The sequence below is a fragment of the Octodon degus genome, unplaced genomic scaffold, assembly GCF_000260255.1.
Source record: "Octodon degus isolate 3935 unplaced genomic scaffold, OctDeg1.0 scaffold00121, whole genome shotgun sequence".
NCBI classification, from domain to species: domain Eukaryota; kingdom Metazoa; phylum Chordata; class Mammalia; order Rodentia; family Octodontidae; genus Octodon; species Octodon degus.
In genome coordinates this window covers 1109555-1127498 of record NW_004524697.1, presented here as the reverse complement: position 1 = coordinate 1127498, position 17944 = coordinate 1109555, and the positions used below count along the sequence as shown (strand labels likewise).

General features: G+C 36.0%; 1 protein-coding gene across 2 annotated transcripts in view; it reads right to left on the bottom strand.

The window, feature by feature from the left end:
* The window catches only part of Asb5 (ankyrin repeat and SOCS box containing 5), a 51594-nt gene extending 34253 nt beyond the window's left edge, over nucleotides 1-17341 (bottom strand). The window contains exons 1-2 of one of the 2 annotated variants that reach the window (XM_023700087.1): nucleotides 17214-17341; nucleotides 11058-11339 (exon numbers count right to left, since the gene is read on the bottom strand). In XM_023700087.1, coding sequence (XP_023555855.1) covers nucleotides 11058-11253 — 196 coding nt within the window. In that variant the 5' untranslated portion in view covers nucleotides 11254-11339; nucleotides 17214-17341. Of the gene's footprint in view, nucleotides 1-11057; nucleotides 11373-17213 lie in introns of those variants that run through there. The other variant, XM_004640220.2, reaches the window with a different exon arrangement.
* Between the last annotated feature and the right edge of the window lie 603 nt (nucleotides 17342-17944).

The window sequence follows — 17944 nt, the reverse complement described above, 5'->3', positions numbered from 1 at the left end:
AGGAAAGGAAAGGAAAGGAAAGGAAAGGAAAGGAAAGGAAAGGAAAGGAAAGGAAAGGAAAGAACAAGAGCTGTTTCAAAAGGATGGCTTGGTAGAGACTGTTAGCTGGTGCTTTGGTATGTTAGATGCTAAGCAAATTTAGCTCTCATTTCTATGACTCTTGAAAAAGTAATAGTTGGTCATCATTACACATTGTGACAAACACATCACCATCTTCATACAACAACATAGGTTTTCCAATAATATAGCCATGAGCAGTTCTTTTTTTAGTGGATTTGCCTAGTAAAACATTTGCATTCAGATCATTTCTGGGAAAAACCACTTGTTTAAAATTATAAGATCACTAAAGAAATTTTTGCCACTTCTAACTCTCAAGTAGACCTCGAAGCATGACACTCTCAGTCCTGTGAACACTAGCCAACCTCCACATTGCTTCATTCTAATCCTACCAAATGCTGAAGCATGTTTTGCCTCTTTCATAAAATGCATCACTGGGAATACTAACAGGAGTATCTTGAGTCTTAAAGGCATTAAATGCCCTACTTACTTTGGTTTTTAGGCAAACTTCAGACTTTTTAAATAGTTAAAATTTTCTGATATCTATCTATCTATCTATCTATCTATCTATCTATCTATCTATCTATCTATCCATCCATCCATCCATCTATCTCCCTCTCTCTGGAAAAGACCAAGAGATAAGCACACAGATGACACACAGCCTTGGTTGACCTGAGGCCTGCCTTAGCCACTCACTCTTTCATAGTGGGAAGGACCATGCAGGGGAAGAGGCCATTGGTTACACATCAGGGTCTGGCTCAGCACTCAATAGGGTCTGGTTTAAAATTCCGCTTCTGCCAGTTACTTACTGAAAAACAAGGTGACAACTACTAACCTTTCCAGAGCTTCATCTAGTGATCATTAAGGTGACACATGCCTAAAAACAGCCACTTGAGTCTGGGAACCACCTACTTAACAAGTTAACATGATGCTGAAATACAACAAATGCTTAAGAGATATGTCCTGGCTTTACTGGGTCATTATCACAATTTTCTGACAACTAGTTACTGTAATTGTATTATCTTTCCCTATTGATATTTCTCTGTATTAATCGTGTCTAGTTCTATTTTTTTCTAGAAAAAATTTAAAATATAAAATAAAAAGAGCCGGGGAGATGGCTCAGTGGAATAAGCGCTTCCCTGGCAAGCGCAAGGAGCTGAGTTCAACACCCAGTTCTGCAAAAAAAAATAAAAAAAATAAAATAGAAAGCTAAAATATATAGGACAGGGGGCCAACCAAATAGCTCAGTAGATTAAAGCACCTGCAAGCAGGCTCAGGGACTCAGGGTTCGATTGCCAGGCCTGCCATGCTGGTCCCACCCCCAGGACACACTGAGACAGAAATTGAGGCTGGGCATGGTGGCACCCATAACCCCAGCTCTTGGGAGGTTGTAAACTGGCAGATTACTACGAGTTGAGTCCAATCTAATAGTGAGACCCTGAACACCTTGTAGACCTTGCCTTAAAATATAAATAAATAAATAAATAAATAAATAAATAAATAAAATATATAGGATGTTAACTATATGCCAAACACTGTGGCAAGTGGTAATAAATTAGGTGCCATAAAAAATAAGCATTTCTTCTCGAAGCATCCACATCTCAGCTTCTCAATGCCCGGGCATTATGGGAGTATGCTAGATTTTAAATGATTATAAAAATCTTTGTCATTAAAGTTCATAGATAAAACATTTTCTAAATATCTTCTAAGGGCCGGCCAAATAGCTCAGCAGATTAAAGTGTCTGCTTACACGCAGTGGCCAGCAGTTCGATTCCCAGGCTTGCCATTCTGGCCCTGCCCTGTAATCCCTGCACTGTAAACAGGAAAATCACTACCAGTCTTATCTACACAATGACAATGAGACCCTGTACACCCTGTATACCCTGTCCTAAATACAAATACAAATAATAACAATAATAATAATAATAATAATAATAATAATCACCATCATCTATTCCAGTGGCTTCTATGTGGAATTTAATCAGATTTCTCTCTTTCATATTCTTGAGATATCATGTGCATCAGATAGACAAGTATTGTTTTAGGTCTTACATTAACTTTAAAAGAGATTTTTCTCCTCCCAGTCTTGTTTGGCTGTTTTCTTTCCATGAAAGAAAATGGAAAGAAGTAACCATGAAAACTCCCACCACACTACACTTCACAAGACAAGCAGCCTTATCGTAACTATGCAGTTTGAGGAAGAGAGGAGAGGAGGAGAGAGGGTAAATCTGCATTCAGTTTCTTTCCTTTGGCTCTTGGAGAATCACTCTGAAGAAGTATTCATTCTATTCCAAGCTCAATAGACTTGCAATTTTGTGAATTTCAGCCCAAAAGGGGATGGCAAGTTCTGCTTTTTCACATTTGCCATTCTGGGCCACAGACCTAAGAGCATCTAACTTCAGGAACATATTTGTTTTGTCATTTCATTCTAAAAATTACCATTTGCTTGGACCTGATGGACAATAGACATCATTTCTCTAGTGAGCGAGGTGTCTTGGAAAGTGTGAATCTCCTCCATGGTTCGTCAGAGACGCCTTTTGTTGTTACTGAGGCGCTGATTCACAGTCATTTTGCTCCTCGGCTATTAACTCACTACTATCATAGTGTTTGAACCCCCTTTCGCAGGATTCTCCCCCACTTTGTCAGCCTGGCTTGACTTGCTCCAATACCAGAGGACTTTGCATAGTTATGATGATGAAGAAGAGCAGATTATCACTGGATGAGGCTTGATTTTAATTTTATCATTGTCAGTTTTTATTTTCTGAGCCAGGGCTTGTACTTGAGAATGCAACTGGCATTTCAGTGTCAAGTTTCAGTTTGTTTGTACTCTGCCCATAATTTAAGACTATAACTCTTCTGAAAAGAGTGTGTGTATGTCTGAAGGTTTCTATTTTCCTCAGTGGGTAACGGTGACATGGAAATTTTAGCTGCCCTAATGGAGTAAGGCTGCCCTCCTGTCTTTTCACATAGTTATGCGCATTCCTGGCGGGCCCCACATGTTGACTGTTGTTCTAATCCTTAGGAAAGAATGTGGGAAGGATGTTCAATTATGACTCATATCAAAGGATGGTTTGGTTCTGTAGTGATGGACGTATTTGGAACAATATCTCAGTAGAATAAGCACTTGCCTGGCAAGTAGAAGGGCCTGAGTTCAATGCCCAGTTTCTCAAAAACAAACAAACAAACAAACAAACAAACAAACAAACAAACAGACAAAATCCTAAACTAATGGGTGCAGTCCTGTTTTAAACTTTATCTTATGCCTTTCTTTGATAAAACTTTTTCCTAAAGCTCAACTTAGGAAGATTCATGAAAGCAGCTTCTCTATTTAAAGAAATGAAAGAAGCACGTAGGTACTCTGTCCCCTCATATCATCCAAGCTTTTAAGTGCCTCATATTCTGCTTGAAAATTCTGAAATCTATTTAAAGGAGAGAAAGAATTTAGAGTTTTCTAAATTCTTCCCTGCAGAAATTAATAGGGTTTCTAGGGTTGAAAAAACTACTGTTCTAATACATCTTCCCTTAGCCTAGATTTCACAAAGCAGGCTCATCCCCTGGAAAATTCTTTCACTACTAACAATTAATCAATTTCTGAGGCTCTTTTACCTCTCCCTCTCTGATATGTCATTATTTAAGTAAACCGATTCTAAAAAGTCCACAGTCTGTTCTATGGCTTTGCTGAGAAAATGCTGGTAAGAATGAATGATTGTTGTCTATGCATCTGCTAAGGAAGAAATGCCAACAGTTTTGCACAGCCAGTAAGCAAACTACCTGCCTGTCCTACCTGTCCCTCCCTGGCTCCCTTCCTTTCTTCTCTTTCTTTTCCTTTCTTCTGCCCATCCCTACCCCCCAGCTTTGAAAGAAGAGATGGTATAAACACTCTAAATGCTTTCAATGACTTTTCTTTTTCTTTTTTTTTTTTTAATGGTATGTGGTTCCACATAATCTGTGGAGCCTCCCCAAACTAGTACATGTATGAGCTGATGTGAAGGAGGTATTCCATCTTCTCTGACATATAATTTGTGAAATGCATATAATGATACATTCAATCATTACACCAAGGATTTTATAAAATACTCAGGGTAGAAATTATTTCCACTATTAGTTAATGACCTTTTACATGCTGAACTCAATAAGACATTAGAACATTCTTAATAGGATCATCTACTTTGGAGATATGATTTGAGAAAATGTGCCTTTATTTTCCCTATTGACTCTGACTGTACTCAGTTGTATATCTTTATCTTTAACATTTGTGCTTCAACCTTCGCTCCAGATGAACCAGGCTTCTGGAGTTCACATCCTGAACTTCTTTTGTTTATATTCAGCTTGGTTTCTTTTCCCCTTTTGTGTAACTAAATATAATCTGCCTTGACATTTCTACTATAAATTTTACCTCCTCTATGAAGTGCTTATGTGCTCAGCTAATCTCAATGTCTTACCCCTCCCCTCCCCACTTTTTTTTTTTTTTTTTTTTTTTTTTTTTTTTTTGTACTTTTAGGGTAGGATCTACAGGGTGTGCAGTGTCTCACTACTAGATCGACTTGTAGTGATCCTCCTGTTTACAGCCTGCCAAGCGCTGGGATTACAGGCACGCCCCACAAAGCCCAGTCTCAATTGCTGTCTCAGCAAGCCCAAGGGGCTGGGCCTGGCACAGCAGGCCTGGGGATTGAACCCTGGGCTCCTGAACCTGCTTACAGGCACTTTAATCCACTGAGCTATTAGGCCAGCTCTGATGTCTTCCCTCTTCTAAAAAAGCAACATCTGTAGAACTTAGTTGTTTTGCATTTAACATCTTATGATTTTTTTACTTTGTTGTTGGGTTGTTGGACATATGCAAAGTCTGATGCTCCTTGCCAATGTCTTCTCCTTTTACTCAAAAAGCAAGTCAACTATTATATGCACTAAGTAAAAATTAAATAAAAATAAAAAACATATATCATATATATAGCATATATGTTTCATATCTAGAAATTATATATTATATCCAAATATTAGTATGTACATAACACTAGGCCAGGAATACAATAGGTATCTACATACCAACTGGACTGAATTAAATAACTATGTAGATTATGTCAAAGAACAAGAAAAATACTTCATTTTCATAATTTGTGTTCTATGATAACAATGCGAGAAACTCTATTATTATGACTTATTCTTTACTTTTTTTTTTTTTTTGCTCCGAATGCCTTCAGGGCAGGTTTGGCTGGCTTGAGGTATGGGGAATCGAACCACAGCAACCTGAGCCTGCCTGCTTTGTTGAAGCAGCCACTTAAAGAGCTGAGCTAAGGAGCAGGCCCCCTCATTTACTCTTTTACTGTCCTTATATAAAAATTTTAAGACAGTAGACTATGTCAGGATCATGTATCATAATGTAAAAATTTATTTTGAATAGGTACCAAAGCATTTATCATTTTTTTCTAAAAATTATATAGAAATGTAATGAGCACACTTGTTCTTTTCAAAAAAAGGAAAGCCATTCTTTCAAGAATAAAACTCTAAGCCTTTTGTAAAGCTTTAGGTGAGAGCTGTATGACTTAGAAATAACTTCTGAAAAAGTGAAAAAAAAATAGTAAGGAGTGAACACAAGCAATTGGAAAGTCTTCTAAGTGTTACAAATAAGGTACATGCACAGTTGTGGGGAAACCCATGCACGTTGTCAATACCAATTTTATCTAAGTTCTATAATCTAGGCAGAACTAGCCTCAGTGCTAAACTCTTTTCTTTTCTCCAGTAGCATCTTCTTTAAATTTTGTAAATTAGATTTTACTTTTTTTAAAAAAAAACATTTTTTAGTTATCTGTCTCACTTCCACCGGGCTATATATCTTTTAAAGAAACTGTGGTTTATAGTATATTTTGTCTTTACAGCCTAACATAGAGCATTGAAGGAAAATACACACATGATCATTATATATGCTGAGAGTAATATGAGCAAGTAGTTGAATGAGAGAAACAAAAATACATAATAATATTTCTTTCAAAAGTGATTCCTCCTGGATCACTGTGAGTTTGAGGCCACCCTGGGGTACAAAGTGAGCTCAAGACCAGCCTGAGCTGCACAGTGAGACCCTCTCAAAAAGAAACACACACACACACACACACACACACACAGCGACACATGGTGATCCCTCCTAAAGTGCCATCAACTATGTTATTTACCTCATAATAGTCATGCGTTTCTTTTTTTTTTTTTTTTTTTTTTTTTTTTTTTTTTTGGTGGAACCTGGGATTGAACTCAGGCCCTTGCACTTGCCAGGCAAATGCTTATTCCACTGAGCCATCTCCCCGACCCCTAAAATATAAAAGAATAAAAGCAAAAACACAATAAAATATGACAGTTGCTTCTAAATATGGAACTACTTTCCCAAGTTTCATTTTTTAATTCACAGGATACAATAATTCCTTCCAAAATAAATGCTATAACAGTTCTCAAGATAACAGATCTTGGACAAATTTAAGCGCCTTTGAAAAATATTTTTCGTGGAAATTTTGAGTTTAATATAATTTTTTTTGAACAAGAGTATTTCTATTGATTTCAGTTATTCTTATATAGACTATTTTACCTAAGTAAGAAAACTATGTTTAAAATGTGTTCAGGATATTTTATACATTTATATAATGAATGCTAAAGAGCTTAAGGAGACTTCTAATGCCTCTTCAGATTTTTCAGGACTGAGATTTGGAGAAATGGTCCTCATATAACGAAGTTCAAGCAGAATCATTACAACAGCACCAATGGTATACCAATGATCGCTGCTGTCCTTGCTGTCGTATGCTGTAAAGCTAAATTCCTTCCAAGTTTGTTTTAAATTGAGGATACACTTCAGTGAAAATAGAAGATGTCATATAAAATTCTAGGTGCTTTTTCTAGCCTTGTCACACCATTCTCCAAAATAATAAATTCTCCTGTATTTGACTTAAACTGGCATGTACATATCATGTTCTATTTTCAGAGGTCAAGGATAGATATGACACATACAGAAATAATAATTGTGTGCTTGCTGGAAATCCTTAAACCAAACTTACAAAAACAGAAGCAAAAGCATTTCTGCAGATAATTGCCTATTTCACATCAAGCCTCCACCGTGAAAGAAGTACCTTGTCACCAGATCGCTTCTCACGCCGTCTCACAAGAACACGTTATCTTGAGAAGTTTTCACTGTCCCATATCTGATCCATGGCATTTTAGGGTCTTATATATCAGTAAAACTCTAGAAAATTCATACCTTGGAGCTACTACAACTCAAAGAGCACAGAATAACATGAAGAGTGCCACAGTGCAAATGTGCTAATTTAAAATCAGTCCTAACCAATGTCAGATGGATGAAAGCACCCTCCAGGGCAACCCAGCACACGTTTTTAAAAATAAGGAGCCAAAGTTTACTTGGCTATTTAAAAAATAAAAGGAAGGAAAAATGGAAATTAAATAAATCAAATGTAAGTCTAGAAAGCAGATTTTAGCTCTATAACTTCCTGATTTACCTTACTATTTCACGGTAGAGACAGATGGCCCATGAAACGCGCCAAGTAGCAAGGGCAAGCCTCTCAAAAGGGGCCATAGCCGGGAACTATTGGGCCTGTGTTGCTAATCAGATTTATTCACTGTTTTTTTTTTTTTTTCTTTATTTTTTGTGTTGTTCTGTCTATTCTTTTCACAGATTCAACACCCAATCAGTCTAGGTCCTCATCTTCTTGTAAAAAGACCTAAATGGTCTACCTATACCAAACCTGTCTTATAGTCTAACTCTTAACAATTACACCTTATAAGTCTACCTTAAGTACACTTCTCTTCCATGAAGTTTATTCATGAAAATCTGAACCTGAAATTTATTGTTTCATTTTTTAGATTCATTTGGCACTTATATTTGAAAAGTGACCTTTGCCTGTGGACATACAAGCTTCTCAATTAGAATATAAGTTGCTCAAGGATGAGAATAACATGTTTTGCTTCATCAATATCCTGTATATTCACTGCCTGAAGATACCTAGGACTGACTCTGTATACTTGGAGGTAGTACTATTGAGCTTCTCCTGAGTCCAGTGTAAATGGTGGAGAGCAGTGTTTATGACAGAAGACAGAAGTTGCCCCTTGATGTGTCCTTCATTCTTGAGATCTCAGCAGTTCATGGCTTCTTCTAAGCCTTTGGAATGATTTTTCCAAATTAATATACTCCTGCACTTTCAAATGTCTTCTTATTCTTTCAACTGTTTCATATCACAGTTGAAAACACTTTCCAATTCTTGTTAAACTTAAAGTATAATGTCTGCTTTAAAAATAGATTTGAACTCTAAGATACAGAGTATAAAATATTTAACAATCAGGAAACAACAGTAAGAATGGTACAGGAGATGCTGAATAGAAAAACATAGTTAAAAAGTCTTCTTTAATACGATGGGATGATCGATAAGTCCTCAGACATGAAAATACAGATTCGTAAAGTTCATCGGCATCCCAGAGGGATCATGGAGGTAGTAATTTAAGCTATTTTAATTACCACTTAGCTTCCTCATATTCTGGTGTGTAATACCTAGGTCTAAACTTGACTGGTAAGGGTTTTAAAAAAACTACCTTACATTTAGCTCATACAGTGAACTGATTTGCATTAATATTAAGAAAAAATTACTCCATATCAAAGTACTAGTGCTCGTGGGAGGGTATCCAGATTTAGTTAACAGGGTCTTCTGTGATTACCAAAGACATAAAAACACACACACATCATCTGCTGTTTCATGGAATTTGACAACTCCATGTCAGAACTTGGGGCACAATCTAGCTAAGCCTTGAAATTAGGAATGAGAAACCTAATTTAAAGTGATATAAAGGTGATAATCTTTCCAAGGAAACTGGTGGATTAAACAAAGATAATTCAGACTGAGTAGTCAGTCCACAGATAAAAAAGAAATAAAATAAATTAATTATAGTGAAAGGAAAAAGAAAAACCATAAGAGAAAAAATAATAATTTCTTGAGTAAGAAAGAAAGGTCTTTTAATAAGAAATTTCGAGTTTTTGTAAGGTATTTGGTTTATTCTTTATAAAACTGGATGCTAATTATGGTGATACTGAAAAAACTATAGCTGTATATTCTATTCTTAACTGTATAGATTAATTATGGCAATGGGGAAAAGAATTTCGGTAAATATTCCTAGCATTAGGGAAACACTAAACTATTTAAAAACTTTGTTCCCATTTTACAGTGCCATAAAATACACTATTAGTGAGCACTGATTTCCTTCAATCTTGGGACAAAATTCTAGAGTTCTAACATTTCCTAAAATAGAATTATAAGGGTACACATGGTCATGATATAGCTATTGAATATACTTCTATGAGTTCCCTGCATAGTGAGATTATGCTAAAGAGGGAATGGCCTTCTTTGTGGGGGGGGGTTTAGGGGTAAAGGGGAGCATTGTGCTAGAGATTGAACCCAAATCCCCTTGAACACTAGCAAGCACTCTACAGAGGAGCTATCCCCTCACCTACAATTCTCCTTTTATCTGCGAATATTTACAAAAAGGAGAGGCCATAGCGTCCTCTAAAATCCTTATCAACACAAAAATCTTTCCCCTTTTAGTCAACATTTCACTGTTTTACCTAAGGCAATTTTCATAACATATAAACAAGGCATGACTTTAAAGTAATGAGCTATAGTCTGCTCGTGAGAATACATTTTACGACCTTAAGATTTTATTACCTGTTTTGCAATCAAATTCTCTATATTTGTTGAATGATTTTTTAAAAATTTTTAGTTGGGTCACATAGTAGTAAAGATATTATATTTAAGCACAATTATTCCTGGTCTGAGGCAAAGGTGGTGTGGATAAAGGACTGGAGATTGCTCATTTGTTCCAGATTTCATGCTGCTTAGAAGAATTTCATGCTGGCACTTAAATTGTCTTCTCCTTGAGTGGGTACAGAAATTCCTTACTTTTTACAAAAGCAACCTTCTTCAGGATAAAAAAAAAAAATATTTTATCAACTTCACATGTGATAAATGATTTTCTCGATTTTCATAGTGCCAACAGAGCAACTTAGACTTTAACATTAACTATGTCACAAGTTGAAAAATACAGGAAAATAGATTTTAAAAGGCAAGCTTTCTACTCTGAGTGTTCTGTTTTAAAAATTGCCACTTTCCAATTGTGTCATACTGCATTTTGATTCTGAAAATTTTAATTGCTTTAGAGGCATTTGAGCTATAAGATATTCACACATAACTTGGTTCATCTCAAATGAGAAAGGAGTTGAAAGAGTATAAGAAAATAAGATTTCATTTTGAAACTCACCATCTCAATTATTGATCCAAAAATATTGTAAGTGGCATTGTAAACTTGGAGGTCTATGATTAATATTATTGGTTTCCATTTTACCTCATATTTCAGTTATTTCTGAGAAACACAGAAGCACTTGGTTACACACATGAAATTTGTGAATTTGTATTCTCCTTTTATAACTGAGTTTTCACAAAAACAATTATAAAATCAATATATGAATAAACTATTAAAATCCCATTACGGGAACTCATATCATACCTCTTCATTGTTATTCTTGATTTTAGAATCAGATTGTAAAATTATGTATAATAAAATCTTTATGTCTTATATTTTATGGAAAATTACTTTATGGATAGTCAAACATTTGATTTACAATGAAATAATGCTAGCACATGTTAAAGGACAATGGAAATACAATCAGTTATCTCTAAAACTAAACTCTAAAAGCATGATTTGGCAAATTAAATGCTCAAGGTTTAAGTCGCTTATTAATAAAAAATATAGTATATCTTCATCAATTTAACTTTACACCTTGATTTTTAAGGCAAATGCTTATAGAAAAGCATTTTTCTGTTTTCATGAAGCACTGAAGTGAGTTCCAAGTATTTTCCTTAATGAAGTCTAACAAAATATTCACTTTGAAAGAAAACATGATTTTTTATTGCCTTATAGGTCAAATGATACACCCAATTCAAAAGAGAAGAATATTAGCGTGAACATACCTTGTCCTTGGGTTATTCCATAAAATTCAGTTGCTATCCTTGCTGCCTCCTTGCGGTTGCCTTTTACAATGTAGAAATGGCTGAGGATGGCCAGACTGATCTTCACAAAAAGCTTAAAGCAGAAAAGTGAAAGTATCGTGAAGTAGACATTGGATAGCTGTTGAGCGAACGGTCGGCTCTCTTCTACCACCGACATCGCTGCGAGGAGCCGGCGGCAGTCTCTAGTTAGATCGCTCTCAACTGTGCCTGGCTGTGGTCCGGGATGCTCCTGAACAGCTGGTCCTGAGGACACAGAATATCAGCTGGTAATGATGCCTACAGCTCAAAATATTTATACTCTCCATAAAAGTTCTTCGCAATCTCCTATTGGTCGACAATGTTCCATGGAAGCAACTGCGACACATTTGGTGAGACGCCCGACTTTCCGTTCTAGATATAAAACAATACTCCACCTCTCTGCTGTGCAGGTCAGGATCCAGATATTGAAGCACAAATACACTTGTTATTTCTTTTTAAGTATGTAATAACAAAGAACAGTTTGAATATTTCATGCATGGACTTGCCATGATTCACGTAAATACCATTCACAATATTGAAGGAAAAATTTTGTCTTTCAGTTCAAGGCTTTAAAATTGTACTATTATACTGTACCACTATCGATCTCAGCAAATAGTCTATGACTTGAATCTTAAAGACTTCTCCTCAAATTCGTGAACTCTGTTGTTTTCATTGTTGTTAGGCAATAATTTCTGTTTCTTCATAGTGGTTAAGCTGGATCATAGATCAATCACTTCACACTGTCCATTCACTCAGTGAAGACTTTAAGTGCTTGTTATGTAGCAACACTGGTCTATATAGTCTATACTGGAGAGAGGATTATGTAACCCTTGCCTCATAAGGGTCTCACTGTATAGAAAAGAAAGGGACGAGATACTAGACAACTATAACACAGGTAATTCAGAGCACTAGTGGGACCGTTACTACTTGGACCCAGTGTGGCATTGCAATCGTATATGCTGTGGGAATCGGTGAAAACTGCCTTCCAAGTAGTAAAGGTAAATTAAATACATGTTCCTGTCTCTCATTAGCATTGACACTGTGCCAGGTGTGTCAGAGAACATCTGACGTGTAGGCTCCAGTGAGTCTTCCTCTGGCCGGGCGGTGCGGGACCACACAGAGGAGCTCTGACCCTGGACAGCTGGCCCATCACAATGCTCTGAATCACCGCATGACTTCCACCCCGGGCCTCCGGAATCAGAAATAAACCCGCCTTAGTCACAGCTGAGGGCCAGTGTAAGGTTTCACTCCTTTCTCTTTACCAGTAAGTGCTATTATAAATAATGATCTCCACATTACTGATCAGAACCTGGATTCTTTGAGGTTAAAGGACACTTCTATTTCACTGAAGATGTTGTCATTCATGCATTAACTTTTAATCCTCATCGTTTTAGAGGAAAAATAAATATGATGTACAATATTTAGATTTTATATCAGGGTGTCAGATTTTATCTTCATAAATTGCTTGATCCCCTCTTCTATTTTTCTTTCCTTCTGGCCATATACCCATGGTGAATTTTACCATCTGTAAGTCTTTTAGTTGCTCAAGCATAAGAAAAGCCAAATGAAATAGCACAAAGTAGGTGAACTGTCACACGCAAATCAGATACTATACTTTTATACAATAGACTCTGTTTTTAAAAAATAATACTTTAGATAACCTTTAATATTTAAAAGAAACAATGAATATTCCTCATATTATTTTCCTGGCATTAAAACTTTCTTTAAAAATAGAAATTACTAGTGATATAAGTAGTTATTGACATAAGGGTTCTTCAAACTTAGCAAATTGAAAGGATATAGTAGAGGGTTTATTTTGAATACTGTAGTACACCCCAACAGTTTCAATACACCAATCAAAACATAGAAACTGAGCTCAATATATTGTTAAGAGGATGGACGATGTAAGAGATGTTAAAAATAGGAAGAAATCATTTACTTTGGGTCACTGTATGCTACATTTATATACAGTATATGTATATTTGCCATTTTATTTTAGTATGGCATTTTATTTACCTTTTAAAAATGAGAAAAGTTGGGTTCAGAATGCTTTAGTGATATCTAAAAGCTAATTATAAGCAGCAGTACTTTTGAACACAGTTCTGACTCAAAAACAAATTTAAAATTTATTTTAACTCTATTCCCCCCTCCTCCTTCTCTGCCTCCCTCTCTCCCCTTCTCTTTCTTTCCTTCCTTCCTTCCCTCCTTCCCTCCCTGCCTCCCACCCTCCTTTCCTTTCTTCCTTCCTTCCTTCTTTCTGAAACAATCTAAGTTAGCCAGGCTTTCTTTTTACTTGCAATCTTCATGTCTTACCTTCCCAAGTAGAACATTTTTTATTTTTAAATATTGCTACTTCAATTTAGCAAATGCAGTCTATACCTATAGAGACTGAGACAGTCACAGATTAATACAAACAGAAGACACCAACCTAACTGTATTTAATTAGGTACCTAAATGAGTGGCATAGGCTGCAAGCATGCAATCATGATTAAGTGGGATGGAGCCTTGCATGTGCTCCACACATGGGAATAAAGGCAAAGGGAGAGTTTCCTGAAGATAGGAATAGTTTTATGACATTCAAAGCTAAAGCTTAGTGAATGGCTGCATTAAAGTGAGAGAGGGAAAGGAGAAGAAGGCAATCAAAAGCCAGTAGGGGGTCAGATGACTAAGAATAAAGGATCGAAAAAGGCAGAGGATGTTAATTCTGACCAGAAGGAGTTCATGGATGATATGTGATTCAGTAATAAGATAGCAGCATGGGAACCAAGACACCAACATCAAGAGCACAAACCTTTAAAGCAACGTCCGCAGAAAAATGGCTCCACGGTTTCTTCCTGTGGTTGTCTTCCAGTACAGTCTCCACTTCTCTTCACAACACTGGTGTCACAGAAATTGCTATGATGGCAACTTCTGTTATCTCTCCCCTTCTGCTTTCATGTCTCTTGTTATCTTTCTCTTTTAGCAGCCCAGGGTATTATATTATATGAATTGGCATTTTAGGGGATCCTATTCAGGGACTAAAGCTTTGTGACACTTAGAATTTGAATATGATGATGCCTTTCACATGTGACTACATTAGTCTTTCAATTCTTGTAACAGAGAGAACTTCCTCGCTGGAAATTATAAGTCTGTTCTTTCTATAATATTGACCCTAAATTTCAATTTATTTGATTGAAAGTGTTAATGGAATATCATAAAAGTTGCCTGTTATTAATGCTTTCTGGTTGGTAAATCTTACAATAAGTGGAATATGGTGGCCCCATTGAAGTGGCCATTTGCTTATTTTTAAATAAGTGTGATCTGTTATTTTGTCATAGAAATATAAAGGTTTTAACTTCCTTTTAAATCTTGACAAACCCCCCTAAGCAAATCCAGATGGATACCTTTTAAAGATCAGGGTTGCTAATGTTTGGTCAATTGGCAAACATCTTCCCAGCATTACAACTGGGTTGCTGAGGAGGATTTATACTCAATGAATGCGAACTGAGGAAAGTCATTTTCTCATAAGTGCAAAGATTGATGTTAGCTGATAAGATGAAAGAAAATGATTACTCAAATTATTATTGCAAGAAGTTAAATCTTCATGGAAAATATTGCCCTCTTTTTTGTTTTGTCTTGTTTTTGTGATGGCTCTGAGAAAAAGTAAAGGTAAATGAAATCCTTCAATATTTAAAATACGCTAAAGAACTAGATGTTTAGATTTCATGGGAATTTTAAATAAAAACAAATATTTACTCTTTGAGCTGAAGTTCTTAAAGGAAATTAATTACTGAATTTGGCCTTCTCTCTATTTGGTAGATTCTATTTTATTTACCTTCACTTACTCAAGACCTATACACTCGTGGAAATAGACACTCCACAAAGTTAAGACAACGCACACTGTCCTAATTCCTGATACGCTCACACATTATGATGCCATGCTCCTGTCACAAGCAACGTAGTCTGTCATAAACAACAACTATAGGCTCTTACAACTCAGGGGTCTGTCAGATAGCCTTAATTATTGAGGAACTATATACTCTTGTAGACATAGTAACCGTTGTAATTGTAGGTTATATTGTTTTTAGGCTGATTTGGATGAGAGCTATTGTGTTTGATTGTACTAAGTGGGAATAAATGCCTGTGTGGTCTATAGCCATATTTTCATTATAATGGTACAGTTTCTTCTAGCATTAGGATAATCCATTAAAAATTATCTACAAAACTATCATTAACAGACTACATTCGGGCTCCTTGGAGAAAAGCACTGGCTTTCTCCAAAATGCAGAATAGTCTCTCTTCCCAAAATTCAGTTGTATCAAACATCACATTTGTAATCCACTCCAACTAAAGGTTTCCTGAGGGTGAGTAGATTATAGTCTTATATGTGTGGTCCAGGAAAATTTGACCATTAACCTGGTAACTATATACTTGAGGACTTAAAAATCTAGATTCTATTTTTAATTATGAATATTCATTTGTGAAATACTTAATCTGTGCCAAATCCTTTTCTAGGCCTTGTATCTCTTACAGTGAAGTTATCGGTTTTGTTTTGTTGTATTGGATTGATTTTAGTCTCACAAAACTTTTTTTTAATGGATCCAACCCAATTTTAGTGTATTTGTTTTGTCTTCCTATGGAGGAGGATGCTTGACCAAAGTAGGCCAGTGAAAGATCCTTTGGACTTCTGAGAGAATCTGAAAGATACTCTCACAGTGTAGGGAGTCAAAGATACTTTCCTGAGCTTAAAGATACTGGAAGCATTGAAAGCAGCAAAGAAACAGTTTGTCTAGGAATTAGGCCAGAAGAAAAGAAAATTACTTCAAAATTTGGAAATGCAGAATCACGGTACCTTCATTTGAACACCTGCATCCAGTTGTATCTAAAACAGCTAGAGCTGACAGTAATATGAATTTGATGTTAATGTAAAGCAATAAATTCTTTTTCTTGTGGTTATTAATTAAACCGACTTGAATTCATGATTTTCTCAGTGGTACAGAAAACTCCTGCAAGATTTATATTTTTCTGGTGCCTTAAAAATGAATTATGAAATACTGTATCATTACACCCCTGACTAACAGAAAATACTGACTATAGACAAAAAGCAGTTTGCATAAGATTATGATTCTTAAAGTGGAAATACTATTGTTCTGACACAGGTGCTTCTCTCTGGAGCTCTTCTCAGGTTGTTGCTCAAACATCAGCTCTGAAGCAATGACAGGGTGCGGGTAACCACTGTCCTTTCCACTCTACCACTTCCTGTGACTCATTCCCAGCCTACATCTGAGCCATGTATAGGTTATAAATAGCCTTCAGCTACATAGGTGTGTATTTCAGTGGCCTGGAGCTAGGGTTCTCCACTCATGGTTTTGAAGAATTCGTTCTGTCTGCTTCATTTCTCTGACTACATAGACAAAGGGAACCTTTTCTATGCCATGCATTTCAGACATAAAGCATGAGACCACATTACAAGTGAAACGCATCACAGTAATCCATCAAGATTAACCCATCCTTCTAGAGGGGCTGCTTACTTGATATTTCTCAAATACTTTTAGAAATTAATAATTATCATTGCTTATATGAGAAAAATATATTATTTTCCCTGAAATATGGTAAATTAGCTGGTAAATTTAGAGTCTATGAATGACCCTGTACAGATCCTAAAACTATATTTTTTTAACAACATGGGTACCACCTTGTGTGTTTTTCCTTCAAAATTTATTTTTTAATTTCAATTATAATTTTTTGAGAAAAATATTTTAACATATTTTCATTAGATTTACAAATCAAAAGCTCTTTCTGTATTAAGTGCATATTCACCCTTTCCCAATGATTTCTACCATTGGCTGTACTTTTCTTTAGAGCCCACCTCTTATTCCCTCCAATTGCTTAGAAAATTAACATAATTCAGCCTTAGAGCGGTCTGTGGAGGCTATGGCAAGCACTGTCCAGTGGGACACCCAACGTCTGGCTGGGGCCTACTGCATTCTGGTGTCCCTGACCAGAGAAAATAAATTATTATTCATGCATTATTTTGGTAACAGTCACAATGTGTCCTGTCACTACCTTCATATCAACAGGCAGATAAATAAACCCTGATGTGGAGAATACGTCTCCTACCTGGTCTTTCAGAAGCAAGATCTTTCTCCACTCCATCTCACTACATCCACGAGGGATGGAGACAAAGTTCATTCTTCTGCCTTTTTATAGAAGGGCAAATGAGCTGGCTTCATCTTTATTTTCTTAAGCTTAATAAGACAAAACAGTATTCAAAGAGGTTATTAAATATCTAATTTTCCTCTAATATTAAGTATCTTACCCAGGGTACCAGAAAACAAATTAAGTTGAAATCTTACCTCTACCAAGGTTAAATAATTTTAAATGAATTGATAATCTCCCTGTGCCTTGATTTCCTCATCTATAAAAAGTCCAATAATAAAAATATCTTGTGCAGTTTAAATATAATAATCCATGTAGAGTTCTTCACTGCCACAAGATAAGAGCTCAGCAAATATTAGCCATATTGTAATGACTTTCACTGCTTTGCTATTCAAGATATTCAAATTAGAATCCTTCCTGTATCCACTTGTGTAAAGAAATACCCCACTTTCAGTAGTACTATACTCGCTGCCCATCGTGGACGCGTAGTTATATAAAGGAAATCAAACCTCCCTCTGGTATTAGAAAATGTTCCCATTTCTACAGTTAGAATTCATAACCAGTGTAACATAAAACAAATGTTACTCTCCCTCAGGACATGAAGGAAATCTATAACTTACTAGTAAATTTGTTCATCAAAAATATTTATATTTTGGGGGCTGGGGAGATGGCTCAGTGGAATAAGCGCTTCC